At 39.1% G+C, this 18,870-nt stretch overlaps 1 protein-coding gene across 1 annotated transcript in view; it reads left to right on the top strand.

Annotated features, from left to right (window-relative positions):
• Nucleotides 1-18,870, top strand: part of LOC129626725 (cytochrome P450 7B1) — a 168,759-nt gene extending 149,889 nt beyond the window's left edge. Inside the window, exons 5-6 of the mRNA XM_055546110.1 lie at nucleotides 4,342-4,517; nucleotides 13,299-18,870. Of these exons, the coding sequence (XP_055402085.1) occupies nucleotides 4,342-4,517; nucleotides 13,299-13,586 (464 nt within the window). The 3' untranslated portion in view covers nucleotides 13,587-18,870. The remainder of the gene's footprint in view (nucleotides 1-4,341; nucleotides 4,518-13,298) is intronic.

Genomic DNA, 18,870 nt, shown 5'->3' with positions numbered 1-18,870 from the left:
AAGGGCTGTTATATAGAAGAAAGATTCAAAATTTTTTGCCTTTGTGTTTTCTAAAGGGAGGAAAATTTCAGCCAATACGGAAAATAACTTGCTAACTAAATGGACTTTCGGAATGCCATCATTGGAGTTATCCAATCAGAAATTTAACAGTATCTTCAGTAGGACCCTGGGGAGCATCCATAATCTCTGTTCTCTTTTCCACCAACAGCAGTGGCCCAGTGTCCTGAGCAGAGAAGGACCTCAGTAGTCTATTTATTGACTCTATGAATGTTGAATTTACATTTCTGTGTTTTAGCAGTGAACCGAAAGCTATGTCTGCAGTGCAGAGTGAAAGTAGGCATGCGTACTGATTTAGATTTATTTTTAACTTTACTTAAAATACACAATTGTTGAGCCAAAAAGTAGTTATTTGGCTTCAGATTATCTGATGATGATAGTGTCTTATTTATTCAATAGCTTCTCACCTGTCTTGAAGGCAGTTACATAAAAACTGGCACGCACATCTGTAGCCTCACTCCATTTCTCAGTCTTCTAGAGCACTATCTGCAGAGCCCCTCATCCCCTTTCCTGTCTACCTTCTTTCTAAAGACCATCCCAGCCCATTTCAGCAGAGGCTGGCTGTTATTTCACTCCAGCCATCATTGCTATCCACCGATCACCATGGCTAATCAGATGGTGTGACAGTCTGCACCATCATTAAGATGACCCAAATTAACAGCCTGGCCATGTCACAGTACATTCATTCCACACATCCAGACATGGCCTAAGTGTGAGGCAGAAACTTGGATGTGCTTGTTTGTGTTTGCATAGTAACATGCATTATTGATTGTCATAAGCAGCTTCAGTGCTTTAAATCTGCAAATGAGAATCATCTGTCAATTATTACAGCCAGAATTGAGATCTGAGGGCAGAAGAGAAAGTGTATATATCTTTTTCTACCTGCATTTCTTTTTCTTTACCATTTTCTTTCCCAGTCACATTGTGACGCTTCTTAGCTCAACATACTCCTCAGCTTTTTGCTTAGAAAAGATACTTAATCAGAATATTTTTATATCCTACAAATAGAAACAAATCTCTCCTAGTCAAGTGAAGGAACCAGGGCAGGCTCAGAATTGCAAGTTCATTGTGGGAATTCTGCAGTCTAATTTCCTGGGGATACTGGTCAGTAAAACTCAGTTCTTCATAAAACATCAGCAGCCTTATTGTATTCACAATTGCAATTTTTGGCACCTTGCAGTGGCTGGGATAAATGATCCTCCAAATATTTGCATTCTTGATAGCCATTTCTCTACAGTGCGTTTAATAAGTAGAGGGTCCTATTACCTGCTAAATGTAGGTATAAATTAACAACCCATTATGCACAATAAGTTTTATAAAACATTTACAGATAGAGATCACATTTAATTAAAATTAACTTGCCTATGAAAGCCAAGTGCACTAATGATCACGATGACCTTTTATTACCTGCAGTCCCTTGTTTTGGCTGGAATGATTGACAGCTTGCTGTTTGGCTACCATGTTGAATTTCAGCTGACAAGACTTTTCATTTTAACTCAATTTGCCCGCCTATCACAAGCTGGTGGCAGGCCAGACCCAAGTCACCCAGCTTTGCCTCAGCAGCTTGCTCTAGTTCTCATTAGTACGCATTTATTCAGTGGAAATTGGAAGACAAATGCTTGAAGGCATGTGAACTAAGTATAGCAAATTAGGTTTAAAGACTGAATATTTATAAGTGTATGGAAAGTTTTTTTTTTTTTTAAATTCTAGAGCGAATTGAGAACTGAGTGCTAGCTTTGGTATAAAAGAAATGAAGATAGAAGGGGGGAAGGAAGATTCTAAGAATAACAATACTATCAGGCTTTTCTTTCCATTTTGGCAATATGTAAACTCTCTCTGACAACACCTTCTCAAACCAACCTGGCCCCTCTTTCATGGAGTGCTTGCACAATGAAGTTTAGCACCTCGAGTGTGAGAAGGGGGAAAAAATGAGGGTCATGTTCATCTGTTGCTTGGTTATCCCTTGGTATGTTTTCAATTGCCTTGTTTGTTCGGCACTAGCACAGAAACAGATGTTGCTCTGGCGTGTAGGATAATTTACTCCACCTCCTGGTGCGGCATGGAAGGCCTCCCAAGGCCCAGCTGGTCTGTCAGTGGCACTGGCTGGTGTCTGCTCAACTATGACAACTACAAGTCGAGGCTGCAATTTTTTTTTCTTCATTGTGCAGTTTTCCTTCTTCTCAACGTATACCCCTGCCCCTGTTCTTCCTGGGGCCCATAGCGAGGCTATGGCTTTTGTGTCTGTACCTTGTGACGCAGAGCCATGGAAGCCCCCCTCTCCTCTGAGGATAATAATGTTCATGACTTGTGTCCTCTGATGATGATCGCATGACCGCTCAGACCCAGAGCCAGCCTCATCTCATGCACATAACTGGTACTGGAAGGTAAAACAGATTTGTCATTTGCGATCCAACCGCTAAGCCACACTTTGGGCTCCATTATTGTGATTAACTTCCGCCTAAGATACGCTTGCCCGATTGTCATTTGTGATCGTGTGGTGGCCGCAAGCTGCCACGCTTCCCCCAGAGCACGTCAGCCAATGGGATTTGACCGTGTTATTCGGACCGTTCAATGCTTGCCCCGTCACAGCGGCCAGCCCGCAATTACCGTGCTTTTCTATTTCTCCCTCCCGCACCCCTACTGGACCGGGTGGGTGCCCAGCTCTGCTGCATATGTCAGCTACCATTTCACACCACAAGCTAAAATGATGCTGTGCTGCTGTTGATTCAGCAAGAGCCAGCAGCAGCGCATGGGAAGCTGACCCTTGCTTTGCACCATGGAAATGTTGGTCGCTGGTGTCCTGCCAGCTGAAATCCGTCGTGTCAGGTGCCTTGTGGCTATCTGCAGTAGAGTCCCCGTTCCAAAACCAAAGTTCTTTTCTGGCCTCATCACCAACAAACCGATTTGACTCTGCCTGATTATAATAACGAAGGCAGTCTAAAAGAATATGCACGGTCTCACTGTGCGTCACATCGAATCACCACACTGGCCACACAGAGCGGACCGCAGCCTCATTTCTTTAGACAAATGCATGCTTAGGGAAAAACCTCCTGGGAGAAGGTCCCGAAAGCTGTTAGATATCCCCATGCAAGCTGTGCATAGATTTCAATATTCGGGAAATAGCATTTATTTTTATTTGTTTGGCTGATGCAAGCCCTCCCTGAGTGGCCTGCTTCTATCATCTAATAATTAGTCATTCTACATTTCAGAGCTATACGGAACACTAAGAAACTGGGCTCTGTGTGAGTGAGTGTGTGTGTGTGTGTGAGAGAGAGAGAGAGAGAGAGATTCTCAACTGCAAGCCATAAACACAACCATTTGTTCCCATGTAGAGGAGGGAGAAAACGCTCAATTTGGAGCTCTTCTTTCACATTGCTGATTAGAAAGAATCAAGCTTTTTATTCTAGGACCCATTCGCGCTGGTGAAAACATAGTCAGTTTTGATTATGAAGGCAGAGATGCAGACCTAGACAGCAGCTACATGCTGATGTGCATGCTATCAGAATGATTTATGCAAATTATGCATATTATTCCCAAAGGAATTCCTCCTCAAACTGCCAGGATAAATTGCCGGAAATTAGCCATAAAATCTGTCGTGCTAGGAGCAAAAGGTGAAGGCCACTGGGAAAGCAAGGACATTCAGCTTCTGGAATCTTCCAGGTTATGATGGTGGCTGTTATTTTCCCTGGATGCCACAGAGAAATCTGGTTTTCTTCTGAATACTCTCAGAGTATTTTCCCTTTGAAATTTTTCCAGCAAATGCTGACTCACATTTTATTTACAGCTAGCATAAAAGAAATTAAGTGTTAAGCTGTCTCAGAAAGCACTACTATAATTATTTTACTATTAACTGCCTAAGTGGATATTAAATGCCTAAGCCTGGCTTTGAAGGCATCGCTGTTCTTCAGAAGGTTGGTGAAATAACTCACCAGGGGTGTACTTTAACTGGGATACAGTTTTAATTTCCAAAGTGTGTACCCCAACACAGCTTTCCTGTCTTGCAGATCAATCTTTCCTACAAAAAAATCCTAATTAATGACTTTCTGTCCCAGTACAGCAGAGTTGTGTCTTGCCTGTGAAATGCCCCACACTATCTCACCCCTCTCCTCCTCCTCTCCCATCCAGAGCCCGCATCCACTCCCTCTTGCTGCTCTGATGGTTCTGATTGGGAAAGGATTTCCCTGTCAATTGAAGTTATTGGTAATGAGCTTTGATGGTTAAATGAGAGTACTTTTCAAGAGCAGTTGTATCTTAATAAAAGTGATGCTCGCTTATTTCTTTCAGAAAGTACCATTCTCGAGGTTTTGCGACTCTGCTCCTTTTCTGGCATCTTTCGTTTCGTTCAAGAGGACTTGACACTACATTTAGAAAGCCAGGACTGCTGTCTGAGAAAGGGAGACTTTGTCGTCATCTTTCCTCCCATCTTACACCACGACCCTGAAATCTTTGAAGCTCCAGATGTAAGTAAACATCCAGCCAGCATCGCTCCCTCTCAGATGCTGCAAGCACATTCCTTCCCTCATGGTCTCTCTTTCTTTTGCTACCTTGTTCCAGAAAGAATTTGAGAGAGCTTAATGACTCCAGTTTTTCCTTCCAATGGAAACATCATCCTATTTACTGAGAGGTTTTCTTAAGGACCTCTCTTTCAAAGGTTTTGTGATCTATAAATAAAAATACAGAGATGAGACTAAACTCTAGTTTCATCAAGTGAAATGAACATTGATACCACAATGGACACTAGTCACTTTAGGCCAAAATTAAGTCTTGCATGGCAGAGATGTGTTACAAAACTATGGAGGGCTAGCTGTTGACAGGTCACTTAGAGAATAAACACCGGTAGACTGTTCTGCTAAGTGTTTCCAGTGTGGGCTTGACTCTCCCAGAGTCCGATACCGTCACTGCTATAGTTAAGCTCTCTACTTTTTCACCTCTTACTAAAGCATGTGCCCCTTCTTGATCAATTAGGGTGGCACTGTGAACTTGAGATTGTAAAGCTGCTGCTCGCGGGTGAAGCTCTGAGGGTAATTGTGTCATCTCCTTGTATTTTTTTCTGAAGCTGGAGTTAATGAATATCAAAGACTGGAAATTAATCCACCCTGGCTCATCCCTTAATACCACTTCAGAGGTTCAGCACCTGCATGCAAATTGCAAGCAGTCATCTTCTGCCTATGCTTCTCAGGGAGTCAGGTTGTTGCTGCAGTGGTTTTTATATGTAAAATGCCATGTTTCAAAGAGAAACTTCCATGCATTTTCTGAGCAGTTTAGAGCTGAACCACTTCTAAACCCAGTTTCTAAGGTGTTTGACAGCCAAGCTGGTTTAAAATATGGTTGAATTTTGAAAATTAATTAGAAAGGGACAGACTTCAAATACAATGAGATAGTTTGCATTTATTTCATCAGCAAAGACAAAATTTCCTAAGTGAGGGGAGAATATATATATAGTTTCTGTGTGTTTCAGAAGAGGTCTTACTTAACTAATGATGGCAAATCAGAAGTTGGGTATTAGTGAGTGAATGAACATTGTGCAAACAACAAACTTCATCTCCACATTTGTAAATATTAAAAAAAAACCACACATAGTTAGATGTTCAATAAATACAGCAAGTAAATAGAAAATCTTTGAAAAATACTTTAAAATTTGAAAATAGTTTCATTTTTATCTACAATTTTTCATTTAATTTCCACTTTGTGTTTCTATTTTGTGATTATTCCACTGTCATTAAATTTACCATTCATGTCATGATAGTAAAATCAACATTCAAGTCATCAACAAATAATAAATGTTTACCCAACCACAACTGTCGTTAAGAATTTCTGGGCTCCTCCTCGTCTGTATCCCCAGCCTTACCCCCATGAGTTAGACTCATGGGTTAGACTTTTAGGAAGTTAAACATCTTATGGAAAAACCCAAACAAAATTTTTTGTCAACCCAGTATCAAAGGTAAACATTGGAAGTGTGCTCAATTATGTTTTTTCTGTACAATGCTAAATAGCAGCCCCCAAACTATACATAATAAATAGTAGTCAGAAGGGTTTGCCTCATACTAAATTGGTGGGAAGAACAAAATTGCAGTACTGTGAACCCTGAGTTAGCATCATTAGGACAGCTCTAACTTGACTTGATGAGCAGTCTGTACTATTTACCAGATTTAAACTTAGTCAGTTATGCCTGACTAATGTTAAAATCAACTAGCTAATTTTTGTTGTGATATTGTTCTCTTGAAATTAGTTGTGGAATGGTGAAATGTGATAGCTACTGGCACAGAAAAAAAATGGTATGGGGCAGAACCAATTTTATATGTTTGGCAAAGTCTTACATAATCATTCATTCTATAGACGTTTACTGAGCACTCACTCTTCTCAGGCTCATGGGTTGATTTCTATTGCGCTTAATAACTTAGGATAGCAATAAGTAGATGCTGTTGATGCTCATAGAACAGATGCCCATTCCTAAAACCATCATGTGCCAAGAATAAGAAAAGAGAAGAAAATTCTGGAAAGTTCTGTCCTTGGTTATTTGTCACTGACAGCATTGTCCCAGGAGCTTATCAAAGGCTCATATTCCTCACTGCCTGACTTTGGTACCCTACAGATATAGGAAGACCTAGCCTTCCTTAGATACAGAAAACAACCACTAGCTGTTAGGCCAAAATCATGGAAAAGACGAACTCCAGATATAAGTACAGTTATTCTTGGAGAACGTGGAGACTGAGAATCTTCAGCAGAAGATGGGTTCCTCCCAACCAGTGAGGCATGGTTTCAGGATGTTCAAGCCCAAGAGACCCTGGAATATTCTAAAAGCAGGGCACCGCTTTCCTCACACATCTCTCTATTGTTGAATGTCCCTCTTGACTTGTCTACCGAGAGACTCCAGTTGACTTCACAAGACTCTCTCTTAGTCACCATCTTTGACAATGTCCCTGATTTCCACATCATTCCTCAGAGAATCTGCCACTGCTCCCTCTGGCCTGTGTAGTCTGTGTGAGGGGGCACAGCCCACGGTATCTTGCAGTGACTTGTTTACTCATGTGCCCATATACTATAAGTTCTTGGAGCAGAGAGACCCTGTCCTCAACCTTCTCTGATTTCTCAGTGCCTGGCACTCAGGAGGGTACCCATAGAAGGAAGCAAATAGGAAGTGCTGAGATGGGTGAGTGTTCTGAAAGTGAAATTATACTTCAGTTAAAATGTTAAATCACTGCAGAGACCACACACTCAAATGTATCCTGGGCTTAATTAGATCCAATAGATAGGGTGGCTTGTGTGTAAATATTGCAATACCATTGGGAGTGGTAAAAACTCTGGTGAAAGGACTGCTCAAGAGGCATGTGAGATCATTTGGCTGCTTCTGAACCAACCCTCAGTTCTTATAAGCACATAGACCTGATGTAATCAAGTCATTTTTATTATTAGTTTTTTAAACTTCAAAAACAGACTTTTGGGTGAAAGTTAGAATTTTTAAATGTTTGGAAAAATTAAGTCTGAACACAATGTGGGCTAAACAAAAAATATTTGGAGACCTAATTGGGCCTATAAGCTACCAGCATATAACCTGTACCGAGAATTATTTTTTCCTAAATGTGGGTCCCTTAGCTTATTGTGATGTTAGCCTGTCAGGTGGCACATGCTGATGTGGGAAAACAGATTGGCAAGTGAAATTTAAAACAGTGGGAGAGAACAAAGGAAACTACCCCCCTTCCCAGTTCTTTCTTCTTCCTTCTTTATCCATCTAAATGCCACCCAAGAAAGTCTGGATGATCTCTTAATTAACTCAGAATGGGTACCTTTTTAAATGGGTACCTTTAAAATTTTCTGGAAGCTTCCTCAAATTTATGTCAATTGTCAGCCAGAATTCTAGCCACTGGCTTTCAAGTAATTAGTAAATGGTGATGATTACTTTTCTGGCAAAATGAAGTATCCAAAAGTAGAGCTGTGGAGAAGACCAAATGTATTGGTTGGTTTCTCTGTGGAGGTGCTAAGGTATAAAGGGAAGCTGGCCCATAGGAAGAAAGAGCCAACATTTTAGATGGTGATGCATATTCTATAACCAAATAGCCTCTAAAGAAGGACACAGTGAAACAAAGTAATTACAAAGCCATTGGAGTACCCCCTACCAACCCCAAAGCTCTGAGTTAATGTCATACAAGCCTTCCCAGTCTACTTCTCAGGGGCGCAGGGATTAAAAAATGATAAATGAGTTTGAAAGCCCTTGAAAAAATTCTAAATTACCGTAAAAATTGTTTCATCAATATTTTTCAGATTATTGTCACTGTTATTAAAATACACAGATCATGACAAATGTGAAAACAGTCTCGTGATTTTGTGTCTTTCAAACTGGAATATAGATTGTGCCATCAGTACATTTCAACAAAATAAACCTGTATTAAGCATCTACTATCCAGAAAGCACATTGATGTGCATAATGGGTGATGTAGATATATCAAAGGCCCCTGTCCGTAAGAGCTTATTATTTAGGGATTTGTCCTTATGATGCAGCTGTGTTCTTATAACCACATGCTCTGTGTTGAGAGGATTTCTGCTCCGCTAGTGAACTGGCACTTGCATTCCTACCATGTTGGAACCAGCAAAGTGCTGGCAAACCAGCACTCTGCAAAACCCTGATTTTGTCAATTGTCATTGTGTAAACACTCTCATCTTCACTGATTTCCTGCTACCAACGTGAAGACCCTGAACACAGTGTGGGGAAGAGATGTGTACGTACTCTCTTACTGGTACAAACTGGCCACAGCGCACCACTGATTGGAATCCAAGTCACGGAGATAAAAAAAGAAATCTCTGTACTTAGTCATCTTGCTCCCAGGAGGTCTGGCTATAAACCAGGGCAAGTGTGCAGCCTCTTAGTCATACATTCAAAATAGTGACAGTTTTTATTTCTAGAAAGTCATATCTTTTATCTAATCCAGATTCCTAAACCCAAAATGATGAATTGAGTGACTACAAGAGCTGATCATATGGATATGAACACCTATAACTACTCCAACAAGACTATGTTTTATGTCTTTTACTTTTTAAAAATATTTTCATGGCCACACCAACAGCATGTGGGGTCTTAGTTCTCCAATCAGGGATCAAATCCACACCCCTGCATTAGAGGCATGGAGTCTTAACCACTATTGACCACCAGGGAAGTCTCTATGCCTTTTTAAACTTTAGTGCTTCCTTCAAATGCTGGAAATGCTTAAAAAAAAAAAAAAAAAGCTGTTGACTTGAACTAAACATAAAATTTGGAGAACTCAGATTAGGGTGTTATGCAATGTTCCTCAGTCACTCAGACCCAAAATTCTTCTCTATCCAGGAAATTGTATCGTCTACCCAATCTTTATTTCTAGCGCTAAATAGTATACCACTTTCTATTTGTAAACATTTTCTATTTGAATATTCATCTACTCTTCATTCTCCCCATCTTTATTTACTCATTCAATATCTCTGTTTTCTTCAAAAGCTTGAAGATTGCTTTTAAAATATACTTTATTGTCATGTATTTATTCATTAATTCAACAAACATACATAGAACCTCACTATGTGCATAGCACTCTGGTGGGGACTTTGAAAATATGGAGATAAATAAGACAGTGTGACGAGTCTCATCTCTTGGGAGTTCTTGGCTCTGCCATCTCCTGTGGGTTAGCTTCGTCTTCAGCCTGGTGACAGAATCGCTGCAGCCTTGCAGGGATCTTATTCTCATCTAACCACATCCAGAGTAGGAAGAGTGGGGAACCATTTCACTACGTTTTTCCTTCTTCACGAGAAGGGACATTCTCCCAGATGGCCCCACAGACTCTTCACCTGTAGCCCTGAGAGATTGGTTCACACACCCTGTCTGGAATCAGTCAGAGGCCAGAGCAACATGATCACCATGATGGGTGCCTCAATAGGTCACACAGAAGAATGATGATGGGGAGCAACCAGTGGAGGAGTAGACAGTCAGCAGAGGAGCCGTGGGGAATCTCGGTGCCTAATGCTTGTCTCTCAGGATTGTTCTCTTCTCATCCATTGAATAACACTGCATTTAACGGTCCCTTAATTGTGTAGCACTGAACTGTTATGGCAGTGTGCTGCCACGTGATGGATCCTATTTTCATCGTGTTCCTGATCAAAGATCAAGGCATCTCAAGCTTCCTGACTTTTTGTTCTATGTTGCTGTGACCTCAGAATCTCTGAAGTGAGACTATTACACCCCTTCTTTTATTAAAAAATAAAACACAAAACAAACAGACTATTCTTCTAGCAGCTGTCACAAGCCCTTCCTAATAACATGGAACCTGCTCAGGTTCTCCATGTCCTGGCAAAGGAAGACAGACTGAAAAGAAATTTTAACACAAAAAGCTATTTATGGGGACTTCCCAGCAGTCCAGTGGTTAAGACTTCACCTTCCAATGCAAGGGGTGCAGGTTCAATCCTTGGTTGTGGAGCTAAGATCCCACATGCCTCATGGCCAAAACAAACAAACAAACAAACACCATAAAACAGAAGCAGTATTGTAACAAATTCAATAAAGGTTTTGAAAATGGTCCACATCAAAAAAAAAAAATTGCTGTGTATGCCCATATTGCCTTTGAGCTTGATGGTAGCCACAGAATAAAAGAAATTGGCCTTTTCCTTCCTTGGTCCATAATATAAACAACTAAATAGGAATTTCGTTGATATTTATTGTGAGGAAATTGACTGGGAGGTGATGGAAAATTGGACAAGTGATATTACTGATTGACTAGAAGTCTGAGGGAGTTGCATGTGCACTCGCTGAAGGTGGCAGGGGAGAAGGCAGATTTAGGCATTTTTTGTTGGTCACTGTGGCTTCTCAGCTGTATATCCATGTATACAAAAGAAAATAAAGATGCCATAACAGTGTCTGGCTTATTTATGATATCAGCATACTATGAAGTCGTAACTCAAGCTAAATTTTCCTTCTGTATATTCTGACTTAAACTATGAGACTGACTGCAGTGAGAGCTTTTCAAATGTAAAAGTGATATCCAGTGGTTTGGCCTAGGCAAAGAACTCTTGAGAAGACCACGATCTTAGATTGGTCACTGAGAAGGAGGAAGCTGCAGTATTGAACTCAGGCAGGCAGGCCTGGGCTCCAGTAACGAAAAAAGATTTACTGAGATACAGTGCCAAGTTGTAATTCCATCTCTAGTAACAAAGTCGATGTCCACAGAGAATGTCCTTATCCATGCTCCAAGGATGGACAGGTATTTATAGGTTAGCACTGGTAGATCCTATTCAGATACATCCCAGAACTATCTATGGCAAAATATGCTTGCATTCTGATGCAGATTAATTTTCCCATTATGATCTCATCAGCTTGCAAGTTTAGGGGGCAGGGGTGGAATAGAAACTACCCAAGACATGTTTTAAAAGCTTAATTAGTTATCAAAATCAGTATCCTAGGTAAATGAGGGTAAAACCAATACTTTTAAAGGAAATGGTTTCACTGACATGAATATTGGCATTGAGTGAGAAAATTAGATCATTTGTGATAGATTCAGAATCTATCTGTGTACTGTGGGGTTTTTGCTATAATCTGAATGCCTTCGGTCTGACCTGCTTCTTTGCCTCTGGCTTCATAGTTCATGGCAAAGTTGTGTGCTGAGCAGGTCTAATGCTAATGAGCACGGCATACAGGACAGACTTCGTCATTGTCATGCATGCCACGTGCATTAATCTGATCAATGGTTTAATTTACCATGGGCTGAAATAAGGTCGCTCAGTGTCCTCTCAGAAACTCAACTGAGAGTAAATTAAGATGGCGGACCAAACACCTTCCATAAACCAGTCCCATAATTTTCTATAACAAATAATATTACTTGTTTATGAAAACATATCAGAAACCAAGAGAGTTAACCCAAGGAACACTCATTCTAAAGAGAACTGTCATAGAAGAAAGTCAATAAAACATCAAAAAGCAATCCAGACAGACTTTGTATCTTAGTGCTCTTCTTTTCTAGTGCTTAATGTGAATCTTATTATTTCATATCTGTTTCATCCAAACATAAGCACTGAATCCTAAACTCATCCTACTTGTCCATCTGTAGCAGCTTCTCTGCTGCTGCTGCTAAGTCGCTTCAGTCGTGTCCGACTCTGTGCGACCCCATAGACAGCAGCCCACCAGGCTCCCCTGTCCCTGGGATTCTCCAGGCAATAACACTGGAGTGGGTTGCCATTTCCTTCTCCAATGCATGAAATTGAAAAAATAAAGTGAAGTCAGTCGTGTCCGACTCCTAGCGACCCCATGGACTGCAGCCCACCAGGCCCCTCCGTCCATGGGATTTTCCAGGCAAGAGTACTGGAGTGGGGCGCCATTGCCTTCTCCAGCAGCCTCTCTGGTCAGTAGAATTCACTATTCCCTAGTAACCATGGAGGCCTTGCCCTTCCCTTTCCCCCAGCCTTGGTATTTCAGGTGTCATTAAGTCGAGACCCACTTTAGATAACAAAAACAGAAATACTGCCTCTATACTTAGCATAGGAAAAAATGTGAAGAGAGGTCCAGAAGAGTCTGGATTTCTGTTTGATATGAGAGGAGTAAATGTCTAATAACATTGGAGATTTTTGAAAGTTCATACCTGATTTGCACTTCAGTTCAGTTCAGTTCGGTCACTCAGTCGTGTCTGACTCTTTGCGACCCCATGAATCGCAGCACGCCAGGCCTCCCTGTCCATCACCAACTCCCAGAGTTCACTCAGACTCACGTCCATCGAGTCAGTGATGCCATCCAGCCATCTCATCCTCTGTCGTCCCCTTCTCCTCCTGCCCCCAATCCCTCCCAGCATCAGAGTCTTTTCCAATGAGTCAGCTCTTCGCATGAGGTGGCCAAAGTACTGGAGTTTCAGCTTTAGCATCATTCCGTCCAAAGAAATCCCAGGGCTGATCTCCTTTAGAATGGACTGGTTGGATCTCCTTGCAGTCCATGGGACTCTCAAGAGTCTTCTCCAACACCACAGTTCAAAAGCATCAATTCTTTGGTGCTCAGCCTTCTTCACAGTCCAACTCTCACATCCATACATGACCACAGGAAAAACCATAGCCTTGACTAGACGAACCGTTGTTGGCAAAGTAATGTCTCTGCTTTTGAATATGCTATCTAGGTTGGTCATAACTTTCGTTTGCTAGATTAAAAGAAACCTTTTAAGATGGGCAAGGAGAGCTAGCATCCTTGTGAACTGAACTCAAACTTTTTCATGGAAATTTTTTGTTTTAACATGCTATTTTCTTCTTTACAGGAGTTTAAATTTGATCGTTTTACAGAAAATGGTAAGAAGAAAACCACCTTTTTTAAAAGAGGGAAAAAGCTGAAGTATTACCACTTGCCATTTGGATTGGGAGTCAGCAAATGTCCAGGCCGATTTTTGGCCATGGTTGAAATAAAGCAATTGTTGGTTGTGCTTTTAACTTACTTTGATTTAGAAATAATTGATAATAAGCCGTTAGAACTAAACTATAGCCGCTTTTTGTTTGGTATTCCTTACCCAGACTCTGATGTTTTATTTAGGTACAAAATAAAATCTTAAGCTAAAAGGAAAGGAGAGAAATCTATCTAGAAAACTAACCTAAATGTCCTCAGTTCATCTATTTGTTTTTAATTTCTTCAAGTGTAATTGCTTTGTTTCTTTTAAAAATGCCAATTTCTATTTGATCTGAGATCAGTCCCATCTATACTTGATCACAAAACCCATCATAAAAAAAAGATGGTAGCATGAAAATGGACATCAAAATCAACATAATAATAAATTTAAAGTAGCTTTTTTTAAGTTTCTACATATTGTGATTTGCAAACGTCATTGTAAGTGTGCCTTCACAGTAATAGATCTGACACTGTGGGATTTTGTTAAGTCAAAAATTCTTCTATAATATGTAAAAATACGCTTTATGTACTAATGGGAATTTATGCTGTAAATGGACACAGTCTAACAAATTCCAAGTTCTCAGAGAAGAAGGAAATTAAATTTCCACGAGATACACTAGATGAAAATTTCCCTTCAAGTATAATATCAATAATATCTATATTGCTGGGGTACGTTTGCATTAAATGAGGTTTGCGGTAGATTAAATGCTTCAACTTCACTTCAATATTTAATCATCCATAAATGTACTTTATTACTTTGTATACTGTGGCTCAGTAAAACAAAATTTCTTGTTATATAAGGCTACTCATGTTCAAGTTAGATACTGGTAAGATTTATCAGTATAAGAACACACAAAACCTATTATATATTCAGCAATTGCCCTAGACATTAGTATTAAGTTTATTGTAGGAGTAAATGTTGAGATCATTACAGGATTGATTATAGCATTTGACTCCAGTGTAAACTGTAAGGGTTATGCCGGTGTTGTAATTAACTCTCCTGAATGCTTCGATTTATATCAACTGAGAAACTAGACAGCAGTATTTGTTCTTGATGCCTCACCTCTTGGACTGGGATTTGATTTGTAGTATTTGAATTACACCATTATGTAATGCAGTATAATTCCATATGCCAAAATGCAGCATCGGCTGGATGATTCAAAGATTGCTAATATCAGATTGCCAAATGATGGTTTGTCATTCAACTTGAATGCTGATGCCATATATAAACAGGCAAAGCAGGTAAATAAGCCCAGTTATTTCATGGGAACTTCTAGTTATAACTTCTAGTTATTTCATTGAAACTTCTAGTATTTCAGAAATTTGCTTTCATTTTTGAAAAGGAAATTTATCTTTAAAATAACATTATAAAATACTGAACCATATTTAGTAGCCTAATAGCTTTTCTAGCATCTATTTTTCTCCTTCCTGAAGTTCATGCACTAAATGCTCCTTAGTGAAGGTCTGTCAGTCTAAACTTTGTTTTTGCCAATTTGAAGATGCTTTCCTTTTTGTCCTCATTCCTGAGTTTGCCTTTTTTCCTGTTTTGATATCTCATGTTGTTAAGAGCGTAACCTTCATTCGGTTTAATTATTCAGTAGGTAGTCTACCTCTTTTCTCTGACAGTTTTAACGTGCTCTCTTTGTCTTTGACGCTCTTAGTTTCTGTTTATTGTGCTTGCATGCCATGGTGTCTTTCATCAAGCGTAGAATGTTCACAATTATCTCTTTGAAAATTTCCTCTTTCAGCTCTGTATCTTGTTTATAGTCCATGTTGTTTGACCTTTTCCCCTTGTATTTTTTTTTATCTCTAATTTACATTCTAGGCCATTTCTTTGGATCTTTATATCACTTTCAGTTTATTCTACTCTTTAACTCATCCATTGGGTTTGTTTCTTCTGTCTTTTTATTTTAACCTCAGGTTCACAGGATTGAGTGATCACATGCCTTATACCCCTTAGTTCACGGTACACAATTATAATTGGGCCAAACAAGGCTTTATTTACTCATTCTATTCTATCCCTAAGCCCTACCATTATACCCTTCCCCATCCTCAGGAAATATTCTGTGTTTGGTATGTATCTTTTTATTTGTAGGTGTTTTTATAAAACATATGTTATTATCTTGGGTGTATGTGTTTTTTAATTTTCATAAATGTCTATTCTATACATAATATTCTTCTTAATTTTTTACTAGGCACTATACTTTAAAAGTATTACTTTATATGTATTTGATCTATTGCTTCTAACTACTGTATAGTATCTCATAATGTGTACCCATGATGTTTCAGTGCTCTATTCACCCAGTGATGTAAACTATGTTGGTGGGACAGTTAATCTGGGGGAAAGGCCAAAGCAGAACCTAAAACTCTTGCCCCCACCCATCTTCTCACTACTGCATGCCCCACCCTCCGCCCTGGGCTGCCACAAGCCCTGTCGTCAGCACCACCCCCCTACACCCGCACACACAGACACACAGTCTGTGACAGCCTTCATTCTCTGAGATGCTCTAGACTTCTTGTGTTTCACACTCAGATCCTCACTACCCTCTCCCTTCTATGGGGTCTCCAGAGCTGATCTGAGCCAGGGTGCCAGCCATCAATTTGTCAGCTTTCAGATTTCAATTCCCCTGAGTCTGATAAATTTAGTGGTTACATTTTCAATATGAGAATTCTCTTTTGTTCCTCCTATCTGCCTGGTCATTTTTGATAGTATCTTGTTCCTTCATCATACACTCAATATCTTCTTTCATTTTAAAAATATATTAAGAAACTTATATTCATATCTGGTATGTCCACATCATCAGTGTTTTATGGGTCTGATCCTGTAGTTTGTTTTTCTTTTAACTCTTCCTCGGAATTGCTTGTTTAGTGGACTCGTTCTTTGGAATTTTATCTCTGGAATTTTTTTTTAAGACCCGAGTTTAAAGTTCACACCTCCAGAGAAAATTTGTGTTTGCTTTCACCTGGCTGCTGTTACTATCAAATTCAGATCAATTTAAAATTTCACCTTGAGTATTATGAGAGGGGATGGGAAACTACATGGGCTTCCCCAGTGGCTCAGTGGTAACAAATCTGCCTCCAATACAGGAGATGTGGGTTCAATCCCTGGGTGGAGAAGGAAAGGGCAACCCACTCCAGTGTTCTTGCCTGCAGAGGCTACAGTCCATCGGGTCGCAAACAGTCAGACGTGACTGAAGTGACTGAGCACACACACATGGGAAACTGCATAGATAGGGTGGGTTCTGGCCCTAAGTCAGCCAGATTGCAGCCCTGTGGGGATAAGCAAGAATACCCAGTCCTCTGTGGAGTGAGGTTTCTTTCTAGTCACTTACTGAAGATGTTGCCTCTGCAAGTTCTTGCCTTTGTGCACAGGTCTTGGATTAAACCCACACACACATGCATGCACACATGCCCCACCCCTCTTGGGCTGCAACCTTTATCCCATGCTGCCACAAAGTAGAGCCCATTCGTTTTGTACTAGGACCTCTATTCCACCATATTGCCTGATGTGGAAACCTCCAGATTGTTAAATTCATCTTAGTAGCACACTGCTGTGCTGCTATAGCAGAGAGAGCACAGAAGAGCATTCCATTCTAATTTCTGCTTAATTTATAGTGAAAGGAACTTAGGGTGGAAATGTTATATAAAAGCAATGGATGGAGTCTTGTGACAGGCTTAAACCTGGTCATTAAAGATTGTCTATGAATACAATAAATGTCATAGAGAAATAAGTTAAAAGACATGAAATTTAGCTATGACACAATTGATTTACTAATATCAACAAGTCACTTTGCCTCTCAGTGTTTCCATATTTGCAAAATAAAAATAATACGGCTTTTGGATGCCAGGGTTCATTATGAGGATTGAACATAGTAAGATGTGTGAACTTATTTTGAAAAGTGTAATGCAATATCCAAATGTAAAGTTGTAAGGAGATACTTTGACAATGCTGTGCCTTTTAAATTAAAAACTGTTTGTATATATTTGTTAAAGGGAAGCATTTTTTGTTATTGGTTAAATGATTAATCATTTATTCAGTCAAACATTTATTGAGCATTTCCTCTTAGATTGATACTATGCACTGGATTACCCTCTTTAAGAACACACAGTTTATTAGAGAAAGCAATATATACCCAACTAATTTATTATAAATGTAGTTGTAATAAATTCATCTTCCTAAAACTGTTTTAAAATTCTGATTCAACACTCATTCTAACTGACCTTCCATCACTCATTCCAAATTAGTGTTCTGCAATGAGAAATGTAATTAGATACATGTGCCTAATTAGATACAACAAAACATATACATCCAGTATTGTGATTATATGTTAAAGATGTCCAAAACAAAATACAGTCACTGAGGCATCAGAATTTTTTAAAAACTGTATTTTACATATAGGAAAAACCCACCCTTTTCATTTTTACAGCCCCCCCCAAATGTCAAATTGAAGAAAATGAATGACTAGCAGTATTATTTTATATCAGTGACCAACTGAGGCATCATTTAGCAAAAACTAAATGTTCTGAAGATATTCAGGAAAAAGCTATTTGTCACTAAATAAAGAATGTTGGTAAGCAACCTATTTGGGAACTTTTATCTGCCTTGTTTGGCCTTCCTGACACACTTCATTATATTTTGTCGATTTTATCATGAAGTTTGGGTCACAAGTCTAAGGCAAAGGAGCTTCTATGCTCAAAATTTGCATGATTGCTTCTGTTTATTTTCTTATGAAAAATAATTTGAGTGCCCTTCCTATAAACTAACCCTTCTAATTGAGCCATGGAATCTTAAAACAATTTCAAAGGTCAAAGCACAAAAATTATCTAGGTTTTGATCTTAGTATAAAATAACATCAATAATTTTAAAACAAGAATTATATGCCCTGAGAATGTACACTGATTTAACCTATTAAATTTGCCAGTATTGCAAGCCATTATTTACCGAATTGCATTATTAGGTATTCATATTCACATGCTCAATTAGGAAAAAGTTAGCAAGCCAAGATTAAGTTCCCTGTAGCATTATTTTAAATTACAGTGGGTGATCACATAAAACTCTCTAATGTTTCTATTACTTACTCTATTTCAGAGTGTTAATCTGAGTCAGGGTTCATTGGTGTTGGAAATATTTGGCTTAAATGTTTACCTTGTTTATAATATTTTCTTGAGTAAGATAAATTTAATTTGTGAAAATCTCTACTGAACAATTTTTAAAAGGAGTAATTTGACAACACTTAACATTTTAAAGTATTTTTTAAGCAGGAGAGTCTCTATATTGTAAAAAGAAATCTTAAATATTTAATACTCTTGATTTTAAAATGGTATATAGGTGGATTTATGAGGAAGCAAATTATCTTGAAAAGATTTTAGGTAAGAAATGCAAATGCTTTGTAAGTCAATTTAATGTGTGTGTTTTTTTTTAATATGCAATGAGCCAATAAATTAACTTT

This window comes from Bubalus kerabau, chromosome 14 (genome assembly GCF_029407905.1).
Source record: "Bubalus kerabau isolate K-KA32 ecotype Philippines breed swamp buffalo chromosome 14, PCC_UOA_SB_1v2, whole genome shotgun sequence".
NCBI lineage: Eukaryota > Metazoa > Chordata > Mammalia > Artiodactyla > Bovidae > Bubalus > Bubalus kerabau.
The sequence above is the reverse complement of the archived record's forward strand: the minus strand, read 5'-3'. Positions and strand labels throughout refer to the sequence as shown.